At 39.8% G+C, this 24,002-nt stretch overlaps 1 protein-coding gene across 3 annotated transcripts; it reads left to right on the plus strand.

Annotated features, from left to right (window-relative positions):
• The first annotated feature begins 9,801 nt into the window (after positions 1–9,801).
• Positions 9,802–22,436, plus strand: LOC143738893 (uncharacterized). Of its 3 annotated transcripts, XM_077230971.1 has the most exons (4): positions 14,762–15,020; positions 16,156–16,263; positions 16,346–16,429; positions 21,276–22,436. In XM_077230971.1, the coding sequence occupies exons 1-4, from the start codon at positions 14,885–14,887 to the stop codon at positions 21,389–21,391; spliced, it is 444 nt and encodes a 147-aa protein (XP_077087086.1). In that variant the 5' UTR covers positions 14,762–14,884; the 3' UTR covers positions 21,392–22,436. The 3 variants fall into 3 exon arrangements, 1 of the variants encoding a protein (XP_077087086.1); XR_013204066.1 differs by lacking the exons at positions 14,762–15,020; positions 16,346–16,429; positions 21,276–22,436 and adding an exon at positions 9,802–10,130 and having other exon boundaries at positions 16,156–16,271; XR_013204065.1 differs by lacking the exons at positions 14,762–15,020; positions 16,156–16,263; positions 16,346–16,429; positions 21,276–22,436 and adding exons at positions 9,802–10,130; positions 10,465–10,576.
• Positions 22,437–24,002: the final 1,566 nt, after the last annotated feature.

Genomic DNA, 24,002 nt, shown 5'->3' on the forward strand with positions numbered 1-24,002 from the left:
ACCTATTCGGTGCGCACCATAGTGGCTGATGATGGAGCAGTGTCAGTCATGCGGTGCGCAGTGGAGTTCATTAAGAAAACATGTTCATTTAAGTCTGTTTATCTTTTTAATGTAGGCTAAATAATAGTACTAATTACAGTGAAAAATACATTATTTGTGATTCAAAATAATGGTAAATTTATTAGTGACCCCCACAGATGCATGATTTTACTGTATGGGAGCTGAACTCCCACTGGATTGAAATCCCTATCACAATCACCCAAAAGCATAAATTTTAAGGGGCTGTTAGGTTATGGAACGCTCTGTTTAACTCCAGCTACTAGTTTCCAGATCATCGTCGTCATTTTATATTACCTGAATGATTGCCATGAAGCAAAACTGGACAAGTGCTTTGTCCAGGAAATCGCCGGAGAAGAGCCCTTCATCCTTAAGTTGTCCAAGTTGCTGGATCCAGTGTTCAATCCCTTCCTTTCTCATTTGTCCCCACCAGCTCTCTATCCGCTGGTTTGCCGTGCTTGCTCCTGTTATATAGCTCCTCTCTCCTGCTCTGTCATCTTCATCATTTCGACGCAAATACTGTTGGATGTCTCTTACCACAGCATTCTCTGTACCCATGTCTGTGCGTAAAAGCCTTGGGTAACCGCCAGCCTGCTCTATTGCTTCAACAAAGTAGCTTCCAATAACTTTTGGATCGCTGCTTGTGTAGGCTGCTCTGAGCCCTATAATCCTACGGGAATATCCGTCTATGCATCCATTAATGCATATACCATACGGCTTGAGTTTTTCGTAGGAATCTACATGCCATATGAAATTAGGCCCCTGTGAAAAATACTGCCTTCGTCTAAGACGTCGTCTCTGGCGAGCTTGAGAATTGACTGGGTCCAGCTGAGACAGAAGGATCCTTACGTCTTCTTTCCAGACACGGCTGCCTCGCTCCAAACACTTCACATACATCCACCGGTATCCATGAAGTTCTCCAGGGCCTTCCAGTTGACTACATATAAAGTCGACAGCATCCTCTAAATTATCATATTGCCGACGATGTAATCCATAAACTTTCAATGTCTTCATTAACTGCCTTTTACTGACAATAATCCCTTGCAAAGCAAGTGTGTTTAGTATATCCTGGTAACGCATCCCTAAATTAAAATACAACTTTATCAAATGATCTCTATCCATAGCTATTAGCCTACCAAGAAGTGCCTTAAGCGGGTGGCAGCTTTAGCGTGCACTGAAAGCTGCTCCATTGTGCATTCTCCTTTTATATACACTTATCTTGAGGCCACAAGATACTATCTTGAGGCCACGAGATAGTATCTTGAGGTCATGAGTTACTATCTTGAGGTCACGAGTTACTATCTTGAGGCCACGAGATAGTATCTTGAGGCCACGAGTTAGTATCTTGAGGCCACGAGTTAGTATCTTGAGGCCACGAGTTAGTATCTTGAGGCCACGAGTTACTATCTTGAGGCCACGAGATAGTATCTTGAGGCCACGAGTTAGTATCTTGAGGCCACGAGATAGTATCTTGAGGCCACGAGTTAGTATCTTGAGGCCACGAGTTAGTATCTTGAGGCCACGAGTTAGTATCTTGAGGCCACGAGATAGTATCTTGAGGCCACGAGTTAGTATCTTGAGGCCACGAGTTACTATCTTGAGGCCACGAGATAGTATCTTGAGGCCACGAGTTACTATCTTGAGGCCACGAGATAGTATCTTGAGGCCACGAGTTAGTATCTTGAGGCCACGAGTTACTATCTTGAGGCCACGAGTTAGTATCTTGAGGCCACGAGTTAGTATCTTGAGGCCACGAGTTACTATCTTGAGGCCACGAGTTACTATCTTGAGGCCACGAGTTACTATCTTGAGGCCACGAGTTAGTATCTTGAGGCCACGAGATAGTATCTTGAGGCCACGAGTTAGTATCTTGAGGCCACGAGTTACTATCTTGAGGCCACGAGTTACTATCTTGAGGCCACGAGTTAGTATCTTGAGGCCACGAGTTAGTATCTTGAGGCCACGAGTTACTATCTTGAGGCCACGAGTTACTATCTTGAGGCCACGAGATAGTATCTTGAGGCCACGAGTTAGTATCTTGAGGCCACGAGTTAGTATCTTGAGGCCACGAGTTAGTATCTTGAGGCCACGAGTTACTATCTTGAGGCCACGAGATAGTATCTTGAGGCCACGAGTTAGTATCTTGAGGCCACGAGTTAGTATCTTGAGGCCACGAGTTAGTATCTTGAGGCCACGAGTTAGTATCTTGAGGCCACGAGTTAGTATCTTGAGGCCACGAGATAGTATCTTGAGGCCACGAGATAGTATCTTGAGGCCACGAGATAGTATCTTGAGGCCACGAGTTACTATCTTGAGGCCACGAGTTACTATCTTGAGGCCACGAGTTAGTATCTTGAGGCCACGAGTTACTATCTTGAGGCCACGAGATAGTATCTTGAGGCCACGAGGTTCCTATCTTGAGGCCACGAGATAGTTATAATTATTTTTTTTGACAAAGTGGGACTAGGGGGGCTCCGTACTTTACAGTGTGATGAAAATAAACGTTTCTTAAAGAGTGTTGTATCACTCTATTAGCACCTTTATGTCTATGTTGTATACTGTGATAGACATTGTCCAGGGAAATTAGGTTTTTGTAAGAAAAATGTTGTTAGTAAATGTAGAATTGTTTTTTTAAACCTGTAAATATCATCACTTTCTTAATATTTATTCAACACAAATTGCAGTAGCCTAATGTATAGGCTGTCTGATGAAATCTGTATCTGACATGGAATTTATATGTATTTACACAGTTTTATGCAGCTCAAATGAGGCACAGTAAGTGCATTTACATATCAATTTCAATTGCATACTAAGACACTATTAAATGCCACAGTGAAAAATATGAAGTTACATGTAATACTTTCAATATGAAAGGCCGCCAGTAGGTGGTGCAAAGTCAGCCATAAGCCAATTATATAATTATATCATGAAAATACATATACATTAACTCAGTTGCATTGGTCTCAGTTTCTTGAAATTTAACGCTATCTCACGAACCAATTCGTATGAATTTGTACGAGTGATTAAAAAGTGGCTAATTCGTATGAATTCGTAGGACCTCACTCGTACGAATTTGTACATTTGTCTGAACCCACGTGATGTGTAGGTTTAGGGGCGGGGTCAGGGGTAGGTCATTCGTACAAATTCATACGAATTGGGCAACTCGTAAAATATGTACGATTTAGCAAAACTCGTAGGCCTACTAATTCGTACGAGTGAGGTCGTAGGAATTCGTACGAATTAGCCACCTCGTAAAATTCGTACGAATTGCCGTGAGATCGGGCTGTAACATCATAATCATGGCTGTATAATCAAGGAGGAGCTTATGCAATTAGTAGGCTACCATGAACTCTATACCCATAAAGAATGTAATGTGTAGCATATGTATATTTACCGAGGCACTTCATAAACCCAAATGAAAATCATAATTGATCTTGCTAGAGTTCATGCTTAGAACTGTTTAGCTTTCCAATTGGGTTTATGAAGTGCCTCAGTATATATACAATAAAATAGTAGGCTACTATAAAATAAACTCCCGCATAGTAGGCCTATTAAACTTTTATTAACTAAACGATTAAGACGGAATTCATAAAACAACAACATTATAACAAAATAAATAAGAGATATTTGGAAATTTCCCTTTAAAATGATCGCTCAGTTTGTGGTCCACAGTTTTGATTGTTTCGTTGTTGTTGTTTTCAGATACAAACTCTCTTATATATTAAAGAAAGAAATGTTTTTTAACTAACACATGTTAGGCTATCTTGAATTTTTTTCCTCCGCTATCGTCCTGTCAATGATCTCGCTGTCTCACTCTCGCGGCTATGATTAGTTACATTTTAATTTACTATCATCGGTAGGTAGCCTACCCACCACCACCATCAGCACCTTTGCATTACAGTATTTGCAATTACCACCCCTTGTCCAAAACTGAGCGTATTGTCAAGAAGAGTTATTATGACTGCTGCGTATTTTCACTTGACAGAACATTGGTCTGTGCTTCACCCGCTCTGGGCGGTCTAGTGCAGCACTACACAGATTTAACTCTGCACAGCTAAATAAAACCGTCTGGGTCCAGATTAATATTTAATATTTATGAAATAAATATTCCTGTGAAACTTGTTAAGTTGCACAGCCCTGTACAGTTTAAGAAGCGGTACGCAGAGCCAAAGGACTATTATTTTGTTGAAAATACCTGGGGGATTACTGATGACGTCACATGCTCAGATTTGCTTGACCAATCGGCTGAAAGGGGCGTCTCATGACCGCCCACATGTGCAAAACGAATTTTGAAGTAATTTATTCTTTTTTGCCTCAAGTCGAAATCTCCTTTTTTAGTTTTTTTGAAAAAACGGATAAAGGCGTCGTTTTCTCGTTTCTGCTTATTTCGTTTCAAATTGGAAAACAAACTATCAAAACGTGCACGGACCCTCTCTGCACACTATTCACCAGTGATGCGCGGGTTAGTGTATAAACAACCCGCACCCGACTGACGTTTTCAACTAACCTGCCCGCAACTCAGACCGCAAAAAAAGATAGAAAATATTGTACCCGACCGCATTTTTAAAAAAAGTGCTAAATGCTCATCGTAGCGTCATTGGGCCATAGACGTAGGAACTAGGGGTGCGTTGCTGTTAGGATTTTGAGATATTTTGTGTGTTTGTATCAATTGTCCTTGTGTGTGGATGTGTCTTGCTCTCTTTTTCTCTCTGTGTGTTGACAAGCTTGTTTCAGATGGGCGTTACCTCTGTTAATCTGTGGAAGACTGTGATTGGACCAGCTATGCACCTGACCTGGATATAAGGACCGCCTCTGACACACCGTGGAGGCCTTTGAGCCTCGCTGACTTTATGCTTTTGTGTTTTGTGGTTGTACCGTTTAGGTGCTTCTCTTCAGCGTTGTTTGTTTTGCCATTATTTAATTGAGTAAGAGTGTCGTGCCAGAGAGATTATTAGTGTTTAGTGAAATTGAGTAAGTGTTTGTTGAATGTAATCCTACTTCTGGTTTTCTTCTATATCTGATTATTGCCTGTTTGACTACATCTTTGGATTTCGATTCTAACTTGTCAACCTGATACTATTTTAAATGTGTGTAAACATTCTTGTAATTGTTACCATATCAAGGGATGTAGGGGGTTCGACGCCTATTTATTTGTATTTATTTTTCACTTTGTTTATGTGTAAGGGAGTTAGGTAAGTTAAACTGTATTTTCATTTCTTCTTTCTTTTGTTAAAGGTCATTTAGGTTCTAAAAAGAAAATAGTTTTGTTTGTTATTTTGGCCTTGTCTGCCCCTGACGCTAACCCTTTATGGTCAATAAAATTCATATTACTCGTTATCTCTCTGGTAGTGTGACTCTTTTCCTTTTCCTGTTGCGGCTGACCCCTAGCGGTCGTAACAGAAATTGGGGGCTCGTCTTAAAAATAATTTGTATTGTAAAAACCAATTGGAGTTTCGTCATTGCGTGTTAGAGAAAAAGAAGAGAAGTAAAAACTCATGAAATTTGCTTTGTATATTGTTGTTTGGCTAGTGGTTTTCACTTTGAGGGGGAGGGAATTCGGAATGTCTTTAAAGTTTGGACTAGACAAATTTGCGATTCAGCCTACGTCTGAACAGTTAGATATTTGTCGTAAAGATGATCTGGTCACGTTTGCGGATTTTTATCAAATCACAGTTCCTCGTGGTGCAGTTAAACAGGAGATTAAGGAGGTAATTTATAAACACTTGATGGAGCGGGGAGTTTTGCCAGAGCGGAGTGAGTCGGCGGGTGTTGCATTTCAGTTGCCGGTTTCCACGAGTGAGGGTGAGCAACCCAAACCTAAGGAGCTGGCCAGCATAGATCCCGTCGATTTAGCTTCTCCGCGAGATCCTTTTCTGGCGATCAGACTGAAAGAGTTAGAGGTGGAGCTGAGCAGACAGCGTTATGAGAGTCAGCTGTTGCATGTACGCACAGTTGAGCTTGAAACCAAGCGAGATATCAAGCTCAAGGAGCTGGAGCTCAAAATTAAATCACCTGTTCACCCCTCAGCTGTTGATGCGCCTGGCATGAACGTGAATGTACCGTCACCCATGATTGTTTCCATAGAGTCCTATTCCTGCACCTCGACGCAACCCACAAGTAAGTCAACCTGAATTTGATATTAGTCGCCAGATATCACTAGTGCCACTTTTTCGAGAGACCGAGGTTGACACTTATTTCACCGTGTTTGAGCGAATCGCCGCCACCTTTCAGCGGTTAATGTCTATTGTGTTATCCAACATATCTAATTGTGAAGTTTATTTAGATGATGTTGTGTGTTATGCTAGCACTTGGGAAGAACATCTTAAAGTTTTAGAGGAAGTCTTCAAACGTCTTAAAAATGCTAATCTTACCTTGAATCTAGCAAAATGCGAATTCGGTTGTGCTACAGTCACATATTTGGGTAAGGAGGTTGGTAGTGGTCAGATTTGCCCTTTGAATTCAAAGATTCAAGCTGTTCTTGATTTTCCCATCCCGAATAATAGAAGAGATCTCCGTCGATTTCGCGGAATGACGGGTTATTATCGATGTTTTTGTAAGAACTTCTCATCTGTAGCTAGTCCTCTTACGGAATTACTGCGTAAAGCAGTCTCATTCAAGTGGACTTCTGAATGTCAGTCCGCGTTTGAAGTGCTGAAAACTCTGCTCTGTAGTGCTCCTGTACTTGTTGCCCCCCAGTTTGAAAAACCATTCTTGCTAGAAGTTGATGCCAGTGGTACTGGTATCGGAGCGGTTTTATTGCAGACCGGTGAAGATGATTTGAATCATCCGATCAGTTTCTTTTCAAAAAAAATTCTCAAACATCAAATGAACTACAGTACGATAGAGAAAGAGGCCCTTGCATTAATTCTTGCCTTGCAACACTTTGAAGTGTATATTGGTTCGAGTGTATCACCTGTTACCATTTTCACTGATCATAATCCTCTTACGTTTCTCCAGCTAATGTCTAATAGCAATCATCGGTTAATGCGATGGTCTCTGATTTGTCAAAGCTACAATATGAAAATCTGTCATAAAAAAGGTATCGAAAATGTACTTGCTGACTCACTGTCCCGTGTTAACCAGTAAAACATCATGTTTTATTTTATGGGTGGGGGTGTTAGGATTCTGAGATATTTTGTGTGTTTGTATCAATTGTCCTTGTGTGTGGGTGTGTCTTGAATTGTGTGATATAAAGTCGCAATTGCGTGTTATAAAGTCAGAATTGTGAGATATAAAGTCACACTAGCGTATTATAAAGTCCGAATTGCGAGAGAGAAAACTAAGAATTCTGACTTTTTTTCTCACAATTCCGACTTTATATCACGCAATTCTGACTATATAACACATAATTGCGAGTTTATATCACGCATTTCTCACTATATAACACATAATTGCGAGTTTATATCACGCAATTCTGACTATATAACACATAATTGCGAGTTTATATCACGCAATTCTGACTTTATAACACATAATTGCGAGTTTATATCACGCAATTCTGACTTTATAACACATAATTGCGAGTTTATATCACGCAATTCTGACTTTATAACACGCAATTCTAACTTTATATCTCGCAATTCTTACTTTATAACACGCAATTGCGACTTTATATCATGCAATTCTGACTTTATATCTCGCAATTCTGACTTTATAACATGCAATTGCGACTTTATATCACGCAATTCTGACTTTATAACACGCAATTCTAACTTTATATCTCGCAATTCTTACTTTATAACACGCAATTGCGACTTTATATCATGCAATTCTGACTTTATATCTCGCAATTCTGACTTTATAACACGCAATTGCGACTTTATATCATGCAATTCTGACTTTATATCTCACAATTCTGACTTTATAACACGCAATTGCGACTTTATATCACGCAATTCTGACTTTATAACACGCAATTGCGACTTTATATCACGCAATTCTGACTTTATATCTCACAATTCTGACTTTATATCTCACAATTCTGACTTTATATCTCACAATTCTGACTTTATAACACGCAATTGCGACTTTATATCTCACAATTCTGACTTTATAACTCACAATTCTGACTTTATATCTCACAATTCTGACTTTATATCTCACAATTCTGACTTTATAACACGCAATTGCGACTTTATATCTCACAATTCTGACTTTATAACTCACAATTCTGACTTTATATCTCACAATTCTGACTTTATATCTCACAATTCTGACTTTATAACTCACAATTCTGACTTTATAACTCACAATTCTGACTTTATAACACGCAATTGCGACTTTATATCACGCAATTCTGACTTTATAACACGCAATTCTGACTTTATATCTCACAATTCTGACTTTATAACACGCAATTCTGACTTTATATCTCACAATTCTGACTTTATAACACGCAATTCTGACTTTATATCTCACAATTCTGACTTTATAACACGCAATTCTGACTTTATATCTCACAATTCTGACTTTATAACACGAAATTCTGACTTTATATCTCACAATTCTGACTTTATAACACGCAATTGCGACTTTATAACTCACAATTCTGACTTTATAACACGCAATTGCGACTTTATATCACGCAATTCTGACTTTATAACACGCAATTGCGACTTTATATTAAGCATTTCTGACTTTATATCTCACAATTCTGACTTTATAACACGCAATTGCGACTTTATATTACGCATTTCTGACTTTATATCTCACAATTCTGACTTTATAACATGCAATTGCGACTTTATATTACGCATTTCTGACTTTATATCACGCAATTCTAACTTTATATCTCGCAATTCTTACTTTATAACACGCAATTGCGACTTTATATTACGCATTTCTGACTTTATATCTCACAATTCTGACTTTATAACACGCAATTGCGACTTTATATTACGCATTTCTGACTTTATATCTCACAATTCTGACTTTATAACACGCAATTGCGACTTTATATTACGCATTTCTGACTTTATATCTCACAATTCTGACTTTATAACACGCAATTGCGACTTTATATTACGCATTTCTGACTTTATATCTCACAATTCTGACTTTATAACACGCAATTGCGACTTTATATCACGCAATTCTGACTTTATATCTCGCAATTCTGACTTTATATCTCGCAATTCTGAGAAATAAAGTCAGTGTTCTTCTGAAAGTTGCCTAGTTCTGCTTACCTCAGTTCTCTACACTCACTCATTCTCTCCTGATCCTCCTCAATCGACCCTTATTGAAGATTTCATCAGCAGGTCAACTGAGAGAAAAGTGTGAAAGCCCTTAGGAGCGCAAACTGTTCTTTTTCTGAATGCTGTAAGATATAGCCTAGTGTTATGTAATAAAGGCTTGATTTCATTGATCAATTGATCATTGATTCATTTATTTCGTTTCATTTTCTTAACAATTGAGATGCTGCATGTATTTATCCAGTCTAATCGAAGTGTGCGTCTCTCCCCGACTTTCCCAACAAAAATCCCGCCCGCTCTCAGAAAATACATAAAACTGACATTACTGAGCTATATGCGTTTAAAAGTAGCCTATTAAAATGGTACAATGGCATTGCTCAGTTCAACGTCTTAGGAAGTCGGGCATTTTGTCCCGCGTTTAAAGGTTTAATTGGCAACTTTATTTCAAACGACCCGACCGACCGCGACCCGAATATCACTAAAAATATATTTGGATGACTCGTAACCGCAGGTGACCGCTCATTTTGGATCAACCCGCGCATCACTGCTATTCACACATCAAAACACTGTCAAATACTTTTGTGAAGTCTAAGAATCACATGGAGAAACTCTTTCTGTATAAAGTGCCTGAAGTGGGTGGTGTCTGATGTCGGATTTAACCAGAGAAAGTGAAACTATCCTCCACTGTGTGCATCAGTTACTTCTACATCACCAGGGAGTTTAGTTAAAGTTCGAGCACATTCAACATGAGTTTCCAGATCTACTTTACAGATACGAGATACGGACTGGAGAGAATAACAGTTTGTGTGGCGAATTCAGAAGAAGAGTTCAGGAACACCACAGTGGAGGAGTTAAAGAGAAAACTCATTCCTGAAGACCAACGTAAGTCCAACACTTCAGTCTTCTGTACATCAGCTCACATGTGTGAAGAATATTGAGATGTTAACAAAGAACATCTGTATTTCAATGTATTCAGCTTTTTCAACTGAGATTTAGAAGTTATAGTTAGCATATAAATAACATAATTCTGAAACCACATGTTAATGAGAAAAATCATGGATATCGTGTGTGTGTGTGTGTGTGTGTGTGTGTGTGTGTGTGTGTGTGTGTGTGTGTGTGTGTGTGTGTGTGTGTGTGTGTGTGTGTGTGTGTGTGTGTGTGTGTGTGTGTGTGTGTGTGTGTGTGTGTGTCGTTGTTCCTCATGTTTCTTTCACAGTTGCAGACACTATACTTGTCTACCATTATTTCAAGACACTGAAGAAGAATCGCACACTTGGTTTCTACGGCATTAAACATGAGGATTATATTACCGCAGTGCGCCGAGGAAGTATGCATTATTTACACTAGTATTTGACATTATTAAAGCATTTATTAATAGTCTTAAACTAACTGACATTTTCATTTCAGGCTCCTACACCGGCCCTACACTGATACCATTACAGGCACTGTCTTCTCTTGTTCATGAAGGTCAGTTTATATTTTGAGTAAAAATGCTTGTTTTCTCTATCAGTGGTTTTGTATTAGAAACATTTTTATAATTCCATGTTTACAGCTTTTATACATTTCAGAACTTTTTTAATGACTTTTGTGCTTCATTTTGTGGAAATATAATTAGAAATTTTATTATGATGAATTTAAAATACCTTTAATTATTGATTCTTAATTACAGGTACGGATAGACAGGCAAAAAATCAGTAAACTTCTGCTTTATTTCACATCATCTCTCACAGAAACATATGAAGATGATGATGATGATGATGATGATGATGATGATGAAGGTAAAGGATTGCCCAGGACTCAATCTATGGACAATTTGGCTCTGATGCAACAGACTGACCCGTCGAAGTTTTGATTATTATACTTCAGCCTCACATAATCCAGAAATATATTAATACTGTGATCAGTAAAAGTGTCATATCTTTAAAATTCACTATCTTTAACATTCACTATCATATACTGTCTTCTGAAATCAGCGTCTCAATGTAAAATGATTACTAAAAAGAATGAATCTATAATAGTTTATGAAATTAAACGAGTTTGGTTTTGACATGCTGTGCATTTCCTGTATGTTTCTGTGCATTCATACGCAATCATTCTACAGCCCTTTCTTTTACAGTTATTAAATAATATTGAATATTCGTATTTTGTGAGAATTTTCCCTCTGCCCTTCTAAACAGTTTTTGTGTTATTAATTTCATTCATTATTTGCTTCAAGTGTTAAATGTCATTTAAAATATTTTAAGAACATTTTCTTCTCAGTTGTTTAGTTACACAATTCACAAAGACTTCAATTTATATCTTCAATAAAGTGTTAGATTACATTGTAAATCATTGTTTTGCAGGGTAATGCGAAGGCTTTTATCACTTTATTGAGTTCTCTAATTGGACACTAAAACATTTATTAATCTCAATATCTATATAAGTTAATACACTACCAATCCAGTCCAACATTTGTGTTTCAGCCCATATCCTTCAGTCACATGACAGATTCATAAACGAGGGATTGGTGTGTTTGATTGGGTTTGTTTATTTATTTATTGTATATATGTCAATTTTGTTGTGTTTTAATGCATTATACTTTTGTATTCAATTAATAGATACATTTTATAATGTATTAACTGTGTCAATTATTCATGAGATTATACAATACATTATAACGTGCATTAGGCCTACACGGCATAATTACTGCGTTAAAAATACTTGTATATAATACTTGAGGGCTTTAAGTAAAGTGTTACAGAATCATCTTTGTTCTCATAATAATGTTTCCTCAGTCAAAGTCTTTTCACATCGAAATCCTCCCACATATTTCTTTAGTCTGTTCTGGACTGCGTTTCCCAAAAATGTTCGTACATGGGTCAGAGTTTGCGTGCTGATGCGCTCATTTTCCGTCAAGTTTGTTTTTATAAATCACGACTTGTGCGTCGGACGTGGCGTACTTTCAGGGCCTGTTTTGTGCGTATGCAATGGTTAAACATGAGGTCCCTGGACTGCGTTTCCCAAAAGCATCGTAAGCCTCACCATCATTATCTGGAAACCCGGATCTGTCCTGGATCAGTGTGTCATCTGTGATATTTCTCTCCTGATTCAGACACACACACACTTTAAATGGAGGAAGCAATAGCACTCATGCATTGGTGAACACGTGTGTGTGCGCGCGTGTATGTGTGTGTACGTGCGCGCGTGTGCATGTGTCTGTGTGTATACGTGTGCGCGCGCGTGTGTGTGTACGTGTGCGCGTGCGTGTGTGTGTGTGTGTGCGTGCGTGCGTGCGTGTGTGTGTGTGTGTGTGTGCGTGCGTGCGTGCGTGTGTACGTGTGCGCGCGCGCGTGTGTGTGTGTGTGTGTACCTGTGCGCGCGGGCGCGTGTGTGTGTGTGTTTGTGTGTGTGTGTACGTGCGCGCGCGCGCGCGTGTGTGTGTTTGTGTGTGTTTGTGTGTGTGTGTGTGTGTGTGTGTGTGTGTGTGTGTGTGTGTGTGTGTGTGTGTGTGTGTGTGTGTGTGTGTGTGTGTGTGTACGTGTGCGCGCGCGTGTGTGTGTTTGTGTGTGTTTGTGTGTGTGTGTGTGTGTGTGTGTGTGTGTACGTGTGCGCGCGCGTGTGTGTGTTTGTGTGTGAGGAGGATGAAGGTTTGGTCTTTAGAGGTTCAGAGTTCACTTCTGTGGTTTCTTCTGAAAGTGTGTGTTTTTATGAGTAATATAAACATATTCTCATCAGTGAACACACAGATCTCAGCCCGAAGCCGCTGGTGTTTAGAGTAGAGTAGAGTTAGATCAGGATCTGTCCGGAGCGCAGGATCAAGACAACATCAATCAATCAATAAAATATTACAATATAACATACTAAAAAGATAAGAAAATATTAAAAAGAAAAGAAAACACTTAAAATAAATTAAAATATAAAATATTGAATTAATAAAGAATATAATAAAAAGAAAACAAAACAAAATAAATGTATTTATTTATTTATTTATTTATTGAAATATGAATATAATATGTGATTAAAACAATGTAAAGTGTAATGATTTTTATTTTCCCCTCAACAAATTTTGTTTATTGAATTTTTTATTTATTTGAATGTATTAAAATAATCCAACTGAATTTAAATGCTAAAACAATAAAAAATGCTGTGATTTTCTAAAATCATTAAGAATTTTCCCTCAACAACTGCTGTTTTTGTTGTTTTACTGTACATACAGAATCACTAAAATAATAGTGTTTAATTTAATCTCCAGTTTGTATTGATAAAAGAGTTTAACTGTTGTAAATGTAATAAAATGACTAAAACTAAAATAAAAAATAATAAAAAAACTATATGCACAATACTACAGTATATGTTTGAGAAAACATTACTAAAACTAACCATATTTATATATATAAATTCAAAATAATAATAAAAAGTATATACTAAAATAACTCTGTCTCAAGGTTGAGATTCGCACTTTTGCTTCAAAAATATTTTCATTCCAGATCCGTTTGTTTGTTTGTTTGTTTGTTTGTTTGTTTGTTTGTTTGTTTGTTTAAATGTCTCCTTGCTATTTTTGACACATTCATAATAATTACTTTGGTAACACTTTATATTACGACCCGCAAAGAACTGCGTAAGTAAACCGACATTACGGTGTAGGTTTCTGTAATTATAGTGTACCTCCGTGTAGGTATAAGGGAACAATATGTTAAGTTTTGGGTAATAAAGGGGTACCTTGTAAAAAAATACACAGTAACTACATTGCACAGCACAAGAACATATTTTGCCAGAAATGTGATAAAAACTTTTATATACAACAGATGTACAATTTTTGCCTGGAATATATTAACAGAATAGGTACCTGCTAGTTTTAAAATAATTACCATTAAAAATAATTTGCTTGTATATCTGGTTGTACCCCTTTATTACCCAAAACTTAACATATTGTTCCCTTATACCTACACATAACATAAGTTCACTATAATTACAGAAACGTACACCGTAATTTCGGTGTACTTACGCAGTTGTTTGTGGGTCGTAATATAAAGTGTTACCATTACTTTTGCCGGTTCTTTGTGGCAAATGCTTGCGGTCGTGCGCTGGAGTGAGGCTATAAACGCTCATTATCATCCATATAGCCTATTTAAGTCATTAAATTAATATAAAGTGGCGATTTGTCCACTAATGGCTTAAATGAACAACTACTAGTCGACTAAAAAAACTTTAGTCGGGGGCAGCGCTTATTCCACATGTTCTCGCACCAGCTGGGCATTCTGTGTTGAGGAGCGCGCGGAGGGATATTCAGAGACGCGCTCTCTCTCCGCTCACATGACCGAATCACTTCCTGAGGAGTAGGCTAGTCTTTTATCAACGAAATATCGAAATAATTATTCATTAGTTTCCCATCATTTTAATCCCATATCAAACAAAGTATGTTATGTCTATTTTAGTTTATTTATTTTATAAGTACAATATTATGTTAGTCCACAGCCCACAGATGCTATGACGAGGGGGGCAGCACCCTCCTTCTCGCGCTACTGCGCTCGCACACACACACACTCACTCACACACACACACATCACCGGATAGTTTAAACTGAGAGAGTGAAACGACTGTGCATCAGTTACTTCTACATCACCAGGGAGTTTAGTTAAAGTTCGAGCACATTCAACATGAGTTTCCAGATCTACTTTATAGATATGAGACACGGACGCTTGGGAAAAACAGTTTGTGTGGCGAATTCAGAAGAAGAGTTCAGGAACACCACAGTGGAGGAGTTAAAGAGAAAACTCATTCCTGAACACCAACGTAAGTCCAACACTTCAGTCTTCTGTACATCAGCTCACACGTGTGAAGAATATTGAAATGTTAACAAAGAAAATCAATTTTAATTTGAATGTAGATTCAGCTCTTATTAAAGGGGTCATGAACTGAGAAATCAAATTAACCTTGAGGTTTTGACATATCACATAAGATGAGGTCATCATATTATAAGAATGTCCTGAAAGTTTCAGATCTGGAAACGTACTTGTTAGTCCAAAATCAGCTTTTATTGTTATTAAGCCCTTATGAATGACTCGTTCTGGAATGTGCCTCTTTATGACGTAATACGGTAGTGAAAGACCGCCTCTTTATGACGAAGATCCGGTTAGGCCCCGCCCACTGGCGTTAGTGAGATGAGGAAGAGAGAAGAGCACAGGGTCTCATCTGCTTGTCCATGTAAATATCTAACAATTATAAAATTAGATCCCTATATCTCTACTAATCCTGTTATTTTCTATTGGAGCAATCTCTTTAATGATGTAAATTGGACACAAGTCTGGTCGTTGCCCTAAAAATGTAGGACAGTCCAATGTTTGCGGTAACATGATGACACACACAACTCAATGGGTAGCTGGCTTAGCAAGTTCAGCATCACTGAAGATTATGAATATGAGTGCTATTTTTTAATGTTTAATCTTCAGTGATGCTGAACTTGCTAAGCCAGCTACCCGTCGAGTTGTGTGTGTGTCATCAACTTACCCAAACATTGGAGTGTCCGTGCTCAACTAAGGCAGAGGCGGCATCTATCTCGGTGAACCGAACAATGGTGTAATGATTCAGTTCGACTCCCAAGACAAGACGATGCTCGCCCGACTGGCCAATAGGAACGTGGCCCCGCCCATGACACAATTTTCACAGCGAAAGCAAAATCCTGATACGAGAGCAAGAAATTGCATCGAGAGCAAAGAAAAGCGTTTTAAAAGAAACACTTTTTTTTGAGAAAATGTTTTCACAATTCTAGACACAATTCTAGCTCCATAGAAAGCACATATTAATGAGGGAAACATCGCTCTCTGACGTGTGTGTGTGTGTGTGTGTGTGTGTGTGTGTGTGTGTGTGTGTGTGTGTGTGTGTGTGTGTGTGTGTGTGTGTGTCGCTGTTCCTCATGTTTCTTCCACAGTTGCAGACACTATTCTTCGCTACCGCTTCAACACACTGAAGAAGAATCGCACACTTGGTTTCTACGGCATTAAACATGAGGATTATATTACCGCAGTGCGCCGAGGAAGTATGCATTATTTACACTAGTATTTGACATTATTAAAAGCATTTATTAATAGTCTTTAAACTAACTGACCTTTTCATTTCAGGCTCCTACACCGGCCCTACACTGATAGCCAGGCCACGGCCTTCACCTGTTCAAGTCAGATCTTCTAAATGGCATTGGTCAATAGGTCAGTTTCTCTTCTGAGTCAAAAGTTCACAAATGCTTGTTTTCTCTGTCAGTGGTTTTATATTACAAACATTTATAAAGGCGTTGATAGACAGATCTACGAAAAAATAATCATAATCTTCTGTTCTTCTGCACATCATCATCTCACAGTTTCAGGTCTGAAGAGAAATATATAACAATATTCAGGACTGAATCTATAGTTAAATATTAGTTCATATGTAAATGCATTAAAGTCACACTGAATCTTACATCATGTTCCAGTAATAAACAGTGATAAAACACATAATCTATAAATATATTCATCCTGAGGATTGAAGTGTAATATTAATCTTTCTTTGTCAAAGTATATGATGGAGTTTTATATGTTTTATATATTTTTATATTTTTATTTTGTGAGAATTGTTTCCCCTTCCTTATGTTTTCAATGATTTAATTAAAGGTTCTGTAAATAATTTCAATATATCTTCCCCAAAAACTAGAGTGAAAACATGAATAGAGACAGAAATAAATCTACATGTCAACCAACTCTCAGTATTAGTACAATAATAGAGTTATAGTTTGTATATAATAATTTTACATGTAGTTGTAAAGTTATAGTCAGCAGAAATTAACCAGAGGGTTTATTAATAATCAATAACTGATAAACTGATATTGACATAAAGTGTTTCCGAGAACTTTTATGCATTACAGTAAACAGAAAATATATTTCATCTGAAGCAAGTTATTACTTTATGATTTAAGATTATGAAGACTAACATTGTGCTTCTTTATAATAACTTGCACTGATGGGTCGATATCAACAAGAGGAACATTTACTGTATTTTTCATATTTCCATGAGGTGTTTATTATACATTAATTTGTGTAATGAAATATTTTATTTTAAGACGCCGACATTAGAAGAGAATATAGTGAATTATATGGTAGTAAGTTTAAATGATATTATACTTTAACTGATCAGCTCACAATATGAATATATTTATGATGATTATGTGTTATGATCTGTTTATAGTTTATATTCTTCAAACTGTCGTCACTGAAGACAAACGCTTGTTTTCTCTGTGATTTTATATGACTAATTATTCAGTGAATTCTGCTCTTACACTGAAAGTCTATGTATATTGTATTTGTTACATGCAGCTGAAGCAGAGGCAAAAGCAGGATCCACGTGCAGCAGTGTTTTATTTAAATAAACTCAAAACTAAACAGACTTGGTAACCAGACTCAGGAACAGGACAGCGTGCATACAGCATTACAACAATACAAGAACTCACAAAGACTGGACTGAAACACAGGGCTAAATACAGGGGCAAACGATCTAAACAGGATAACAAGGGGGCGTGGTTAACGGGAAACACCTGGGAAGACTTAAACAATCAACCAATGACACAACAGACAGGGGAACACAAGGCAAGATCACATGACTAGAACAGGGGATCACATGACAGACAAGAACCAGGGACAAGAAACAAAACCCAAACCGTGACATAGCCCCCCCTCTATGGGCGGCTCCCGACGCCTATCAAAACAAAAAAAAACACAAGTTCAGGAGGGTGGTGAGTGGAGGCGGTCTTGGGGGAGGGACGGAGGGTCAAGTCTGTGCAGGGGGCAAGGCAGTTCAGGCGGCCAGGGTGGACCAGGCAGTGAAGACCCCTCGGGCGGCCACGGTGGTGAAGACCCCTCGGGCGGCCAGGGCGGTGAAGACACCCTCGGGCGGCCAGGGCGGTGAAGACCCCTCGGGCGGCCAGGGCGCTGAAGACCCCTCGGGCTCAGGAACAGACGACACCGGCTCAGGAACAGACGACACCGGCTCAGGAACAGACGACACCGGCTCAGGAACAGACGACACCGGCTCAGCAACAGACGACACCGGCTCAGGAACAGACGACACCGGCTCAGGAACACTGGTTCTGGCTCGGGAACAGACAACACACACACTGGCTCTGACTCGGGAACAGACAACACACACTCGGGCTCGGGAACAGACAACACACACACTGGCTCGGGCTCGGGAACAGACAACACACACACTGGCTCGGGCTCGGGAACAGACAACACACACACTGGTTCTGGCTCGGGAACAGACAACACACACACTGGCTCTGGCTCGGGAACAGACAACACACACACTGGCTCGGGCTCGGGAACAGACAACACACACTCGGGCTCGGGAACAGACCACACACACACTGGCTCGGGAACAGACAACACACACACACACTGGCTCGGGAACAGACAACACACACACTGGCTTGGGCTCAGGAACAGACAACACACACACTGGCTCGGGCTCAGGAACAGACAACACACACACTGGCTCGGGCTCAGGAACAGACAACACACACACTGGCTCGAGAACAGACAACACACACACTGGCTCGGGCTCGGGAACAGACAACACACACTCAGGCTCGGGAACAGACCACACACACACTGGCTCGGGAACAAATAACACAAACACTGGCTCGGGAACAGACAACACACACACTGGCTCGGGCTCGGGAACAGACAACACACACTCGGGCTCGGGAACAGACCACACACACACTGGCTCGGGAACAGACAACACACACACTGGCTCGGGCTCGAGAACAAATAACACAAACACTGGCTCGGGAACAGACAACACACACACTGGCTCGGGCTCGGGAACAGACAACACACACTCGGGCTCGGGAACAGACCACACACACACTGGCTTCGGGCTCAGGAACAGACAACACACGCACTGGCTCGGGCTCAGGAACAGACAACACACGCACTGGCTCAGGAACAGACAACACACGCACTGGCTCGGGAACAGACAACACACGCACTGGCTCGGGAACAGACAACACACGCACTGGCTCGGGAACCGACACTAGCTCCGGTTCTGGAACAGACACCAGAACAGAAACAGCCATAAGGACAGACGTAAACACAGAAACAAACATAGAGCGATCAGGTTCAGGCGTGACTTGAACAGTCTCTGGATCGGCAGACGTGACTTGAACAGTCTCTGGATCGGCAGACGTGACTTGAACAGTCTCTGGATCGACGTGACTTGAACAGTCTCTGGATCGGCAGACGTGACTTGAACAGTCTCTGGATCGGCAGACGTGACTTGAACAGTCTCTGGATCGGCAGACGTGACTTGAACAGTCTCTGGATCGGCAGACGTGACTTGAACAGTCTCTGGATCGGACGGGACCAGCGGCGAGGACTCTGGGCTGACAGAAAGTACAGGGAGGACTTCCAGGCATTGTGGGACGCGGGAAGTCCTCTTCCTCCTCCGTCTCCGAGAGCGAGAGGGCGCTGTGCTGGACGGGACCAGCGGTGAGGGCGCTGTGCTGGACGGGACCAGCGGTGAGGGCGCTGTGCTGGACGGGACCAGCGGTGAGGGCGCTGTGCTGGACGGGACCAGCGGTGAGGGCGCTGTGCTGGACGGGACCAGCGGTGAGGGCGCTGTGCTGGACGGGACCAGCGGTGAGGGCGCTGTGCTGGACGGGACCAGCGGTGAGGGCGCTGTGCTGGACGGGACCAGCGGTGAGGGCGCTGTGCTGGCCGGGACCAGCGGTGAGGGCGCTGTGCTGGACGGGACCAGCGGTGAGGGCGCTGTGCTGGACGGGACCAGCGGTGAGGGCGCTGTGCTGGACGGGACCAGCGGTGAGGGCGCTGTGCTGGACGGGACCAGCGGTGAGGGCGCTGTGCTGGACCACCTGGCTGGACGTGGCTGACGTGAAGCTCTGGCTGGACGTTCTCTGGAAGACTGGCCCCTTGAACGACGGTCCTCTTGGCCCTCAACACTGACATCAGCGGTGGCTGTGCCACGGTGGACATCAGTCCTGGACGCCCATAGACTGATGCCATGGCTAGCTTGATGGCTGAAGTGATGAGAAGAACAGGCTGAGGGGGTACTACGGGCTCACGGAGCTCCTTTTCCTCCACGCCCACAGTAAACGGAGAACCGCTCAGCAAAAGAGCCAGGTCGATATATTCTTCCAACGAGCTGTGTGGATCATGGGCAGGCATCACAGACCAGAGTGGTTCTGATAATCCTCCACGGAAAAAGATCATCAGGCATTCGGTGCTCATTTGCATGAGATGTGCCAGTTCGACAAAATCTGCCACGTAGTCCTCAATGGATCGATCACCCTGACAGAGACGCAAGATTTGGATATCTGGGCTCAGGGTTGGCATGGCTGCTGCTGGATCTCGGTGCGGTGAGTTCTTCTGTTACATGCAGCTGAAGCAGAGGCAAAAGCAGGATCCACGTGCAGCAGTGTTTTATTTAAATAAACTCAAAACTAAACAGACTTGGTAACCAGACTCAGGAACAGGACAGCGTGCATACAGCATTACAACAATACAAGAACTCACAAAGACTGGACTGAAACACAGGGCTAAATACAGGGGCAAACGATCTAAACAGGATAACAAGGGGGCGTGGTTAACGGGAAACACCTGGGAAGACTTAAACAATCAACCAATGACACAACAGACAGGGGAACACAAGGCAAGATCACATGACTAGAACAGGGGATCACATGACAGACAAGAACCAGGGACAAGAAACAAAACCCAAACCGTGACAGTATTATTGTATGTCATTATTAATATCTGTGACACATTTAAACCCCACAGAGGAACAGTGTCGAGTGTCAGTGTATGATCACAGTTTTAACCAGGATTTTATAATAACAGGGAATGTTCTGGGAAGATTCTCCAGATTATGAACAAACGTTCTTACAGTATCATTAATATAACGTTCATTCAAAGTGTTCCTGTCTTTAATAATGTTCTGAAAACATTAACACAAAAACATTATTTATACAATCATTAATGGAATATTTATTCTGGAATGTTTTAGTTGCACCTGAAGATGATTATGAAGATGAAGATGAAGATAAAGTGATTCCCAGATCCCAATCTATGGATAAATTATTGTTTGACATGAATCAGCCTCAGCTGAAACCCAGTGAATAATGTTGATTATTGTAGTTCAGCCTCACATAATCATCACATTAATAACATGTGTTTATATATCAGGTCACGTGTGTGTTACTGTGTGTCTGTCTGTGTGTGTGTGTGTGTGTGTGTGTGTGTGTGTGTGTGTGTGTGTTTACTGTTGTTTATATGAGGTGTCTATTATATATTCACTTCACTGAAATATTTCACTTTCAGAGACTGACATCAGAAGAGAATATAATAGTGAATTTTATAAAATTTGAACTACATCACACTTTAACTGATCAGACCACAATATGAATATATATTAATGATGATTATGAATGTATAGTTGTCGGAAGTGTGTAATAACAGTTTTTATCATTATTTTAAGGACCCGTTTATAGTCTTAAAAGTGACCAAATTCTTGTTTTCTCTATAGAAGTGCTTTTATATTAGGAAGACTTGCTTCAACTATATTCTATATTATTTCAGGCCATTTTTATCTGTTACACGATAACAGCCCACAGGAGCACCGGACAAGTGCAGTTATAATAGTTATAATAGTTATAACCAGTATTATAATCCCAGATAACACACAACATTCTGGCAAGTTTCTCTCAAAGTTATGAACAAACGTTCTTCCAGTAACATTAAGATAACGTTTGTTTAATGTTTAATAATCTACTCTTTAATAATGTTCTCAAAACATGAACAGTGTTTTTATGACATCATCTTAAGATCATGCCGTTATCATCATGTGTTTTACTGTACATGTGATTTACAGAATGTTGGTCAAAACATCGGTTTGTTTGCATTTTTACTGTTGTTTTATTCTTCATAATTGTTGAGTTTCTCTGATTGATGAACACATATAGTGTAATAACACACTCTCTATGAGACATTTATGATTGACATATCTCTTCTTATGAGCATTAACAGTGGAAAAGTAATGTACATTTTTTTTGTAATGAAAGTTTCACAACAATGGACAGAAAGAGCTTTATTATCATTAAAGTGAATACAAACAACTAATACTAAATAAATATACTTTAAGCATATTCCTCGCCAGCGATTGATGTCTCTAAAATTTATTTTTACCGGATCTCGGATCAGTTTAATTCATTTGTACACATTTCATGACACGTTTGTATAATAAAAAGGGAGAGTTGTATATAAAAGTCTATTATTGTTCTGATTAATAAAGCTCTCCATAAAACAAACCCTACAATTTAATAAAATAACACATATTATAAAGATAGACAAAGTTAAATTGCATTAAATTGAGTTCAGCTTCAGGGTTTTTGCAGATATATCATCAAATAAAATGCTGTTTAATGCCTTTTTCTTTACATTTTTAAATGCCATACATGACCCATGACTAACCAGGATATCTTATATCCGGTCTGTGGCGGGAAGAGCTCCGGATCACAAACCCTTCAGTTGATTATGTTTGTGATCATTTAATTCAGTTCTGTTTTATGTTTTAGGAGCGTAGGGCTGTCCTGCCATTTATTTTGACTTTGTTTGTGACTTGTTTATTTATAAGGAGTTATGGAAGTTTCTTTGTAATTTTGTTTATATTAGTGATGCAACAGCAGCTCGTGCGGGAGACAGAGGAAAGCGTGATGAAGAACAGGGTCCGAGCAGTGAACCAGCGCTTTGTCCCTTAACCACAGTCCAGATTATGAGAAAGTAAAAACCGCTGTTGAGAGACTATGAGCTTTTCCCTGAGCCTTATCGCCAAAAAAATCCGTTTATGTGAAACTGCCAATCAAATGTTCGTTGAGTATGCGCGTGAGAAAAGCGCACTTTTGATAAATGGTGTCAGGCCAGCAAAACCACACATTTTGAGCATCTTCGTGAACTCGTTTTGATTGTAGAATTTAAGAATTCGTTCCCCGATAAAATTGTTCTTGAATGAGCAAAAAGTTGTAACTCTTGCAGAGGCCGCTGTGTGTGCTGACGAATTTGTATTAACGCACAAAAATGTATTCATGACACAATAGGCCTACTCGAGAAACATCAAATTGTGTGAGTTCTGAGAGTACTACAGAATTGTCTAAACTATTGAAACCATCAGTGCAACCTGATGATCGTGAGTGTTTTTATTGGTGGTCATTTTGTACCTTCTAAAATAAATTGTATAAAGGTTGTACTTAAGTGCACTTCATGTGTATAAGGTATGTAGATACACATGAAGTACACTTAAGTACAATTTTGATACACTTTATTTTACGTAGCTTATCCCCGTGTAATATTATGTAATTGCAATGTAAATAGGAAGCTACCGTATGCATTTATGCTGTGAACGAGGGAGTTAGGCCTAATTCAAACTAAAGTACATATGGATAAGGTTTGTAGATGCACATGAAGTACACTTAAGTACAATCTTGATATACTTTATTTTACGTAGCTTATCTCTGTGTAATATTCTGTAAATTGAATGTAATTAAGAAGTTACTGCATGTATTTAAGCTGTAAACTAGAGGGTTAATTCAGATGGATAAGGTATGTAGATACACATGAAGTGCACTTAAGTACAACCTTGATACACTTTATTTTATAAGGTACAAAATGACCATGTGTAACTGCAGGCTTTTTACCTTAGTAACATATTTAAGTACTTGTTACATTGTACCAAGTCGGT

The sequence above is a fragment of the Siphateles boraxobius genome, unplaced genomic scaffold (assembly GCF_051911475.1).
Source record: "Siphateles boraxobius isolate OS27281-9 unplaced genomic scaffold, OSU_SipBor_1 158, whole genome shotgun sequence".
Lineage (NCBI taxonomy): Eukaryota > Metazoa > Chordata > Actinopteri > Cypriniformes > Leuciscidae > Siphateles > Siphateles boraxobius.

Bases quoted from the DNA above. Each gene is read 5' to 3' on its own strand.
- LOC143738893 (XM_077230971.1), top strand. From the start codon at position 14,885: ATGAGTTTCCAGATCTACTTTATAGATATGAGACACGGACGCTTGGGA. The intron at 15,021-16,155 runs GTAAGTCCAACA...TTTCTTCCACAG, and splicing joins ACTCATTCCTGAACACCAAC to TTGCAGACACTATTCTTCGC. The intron at 16,264-16,345 runs GTATGCATTATT...TTTTCATTTCAG, and splicing joins TACCGCAGTGCGCCGAGGAA to GCTCCTACACCGGCCCTACA.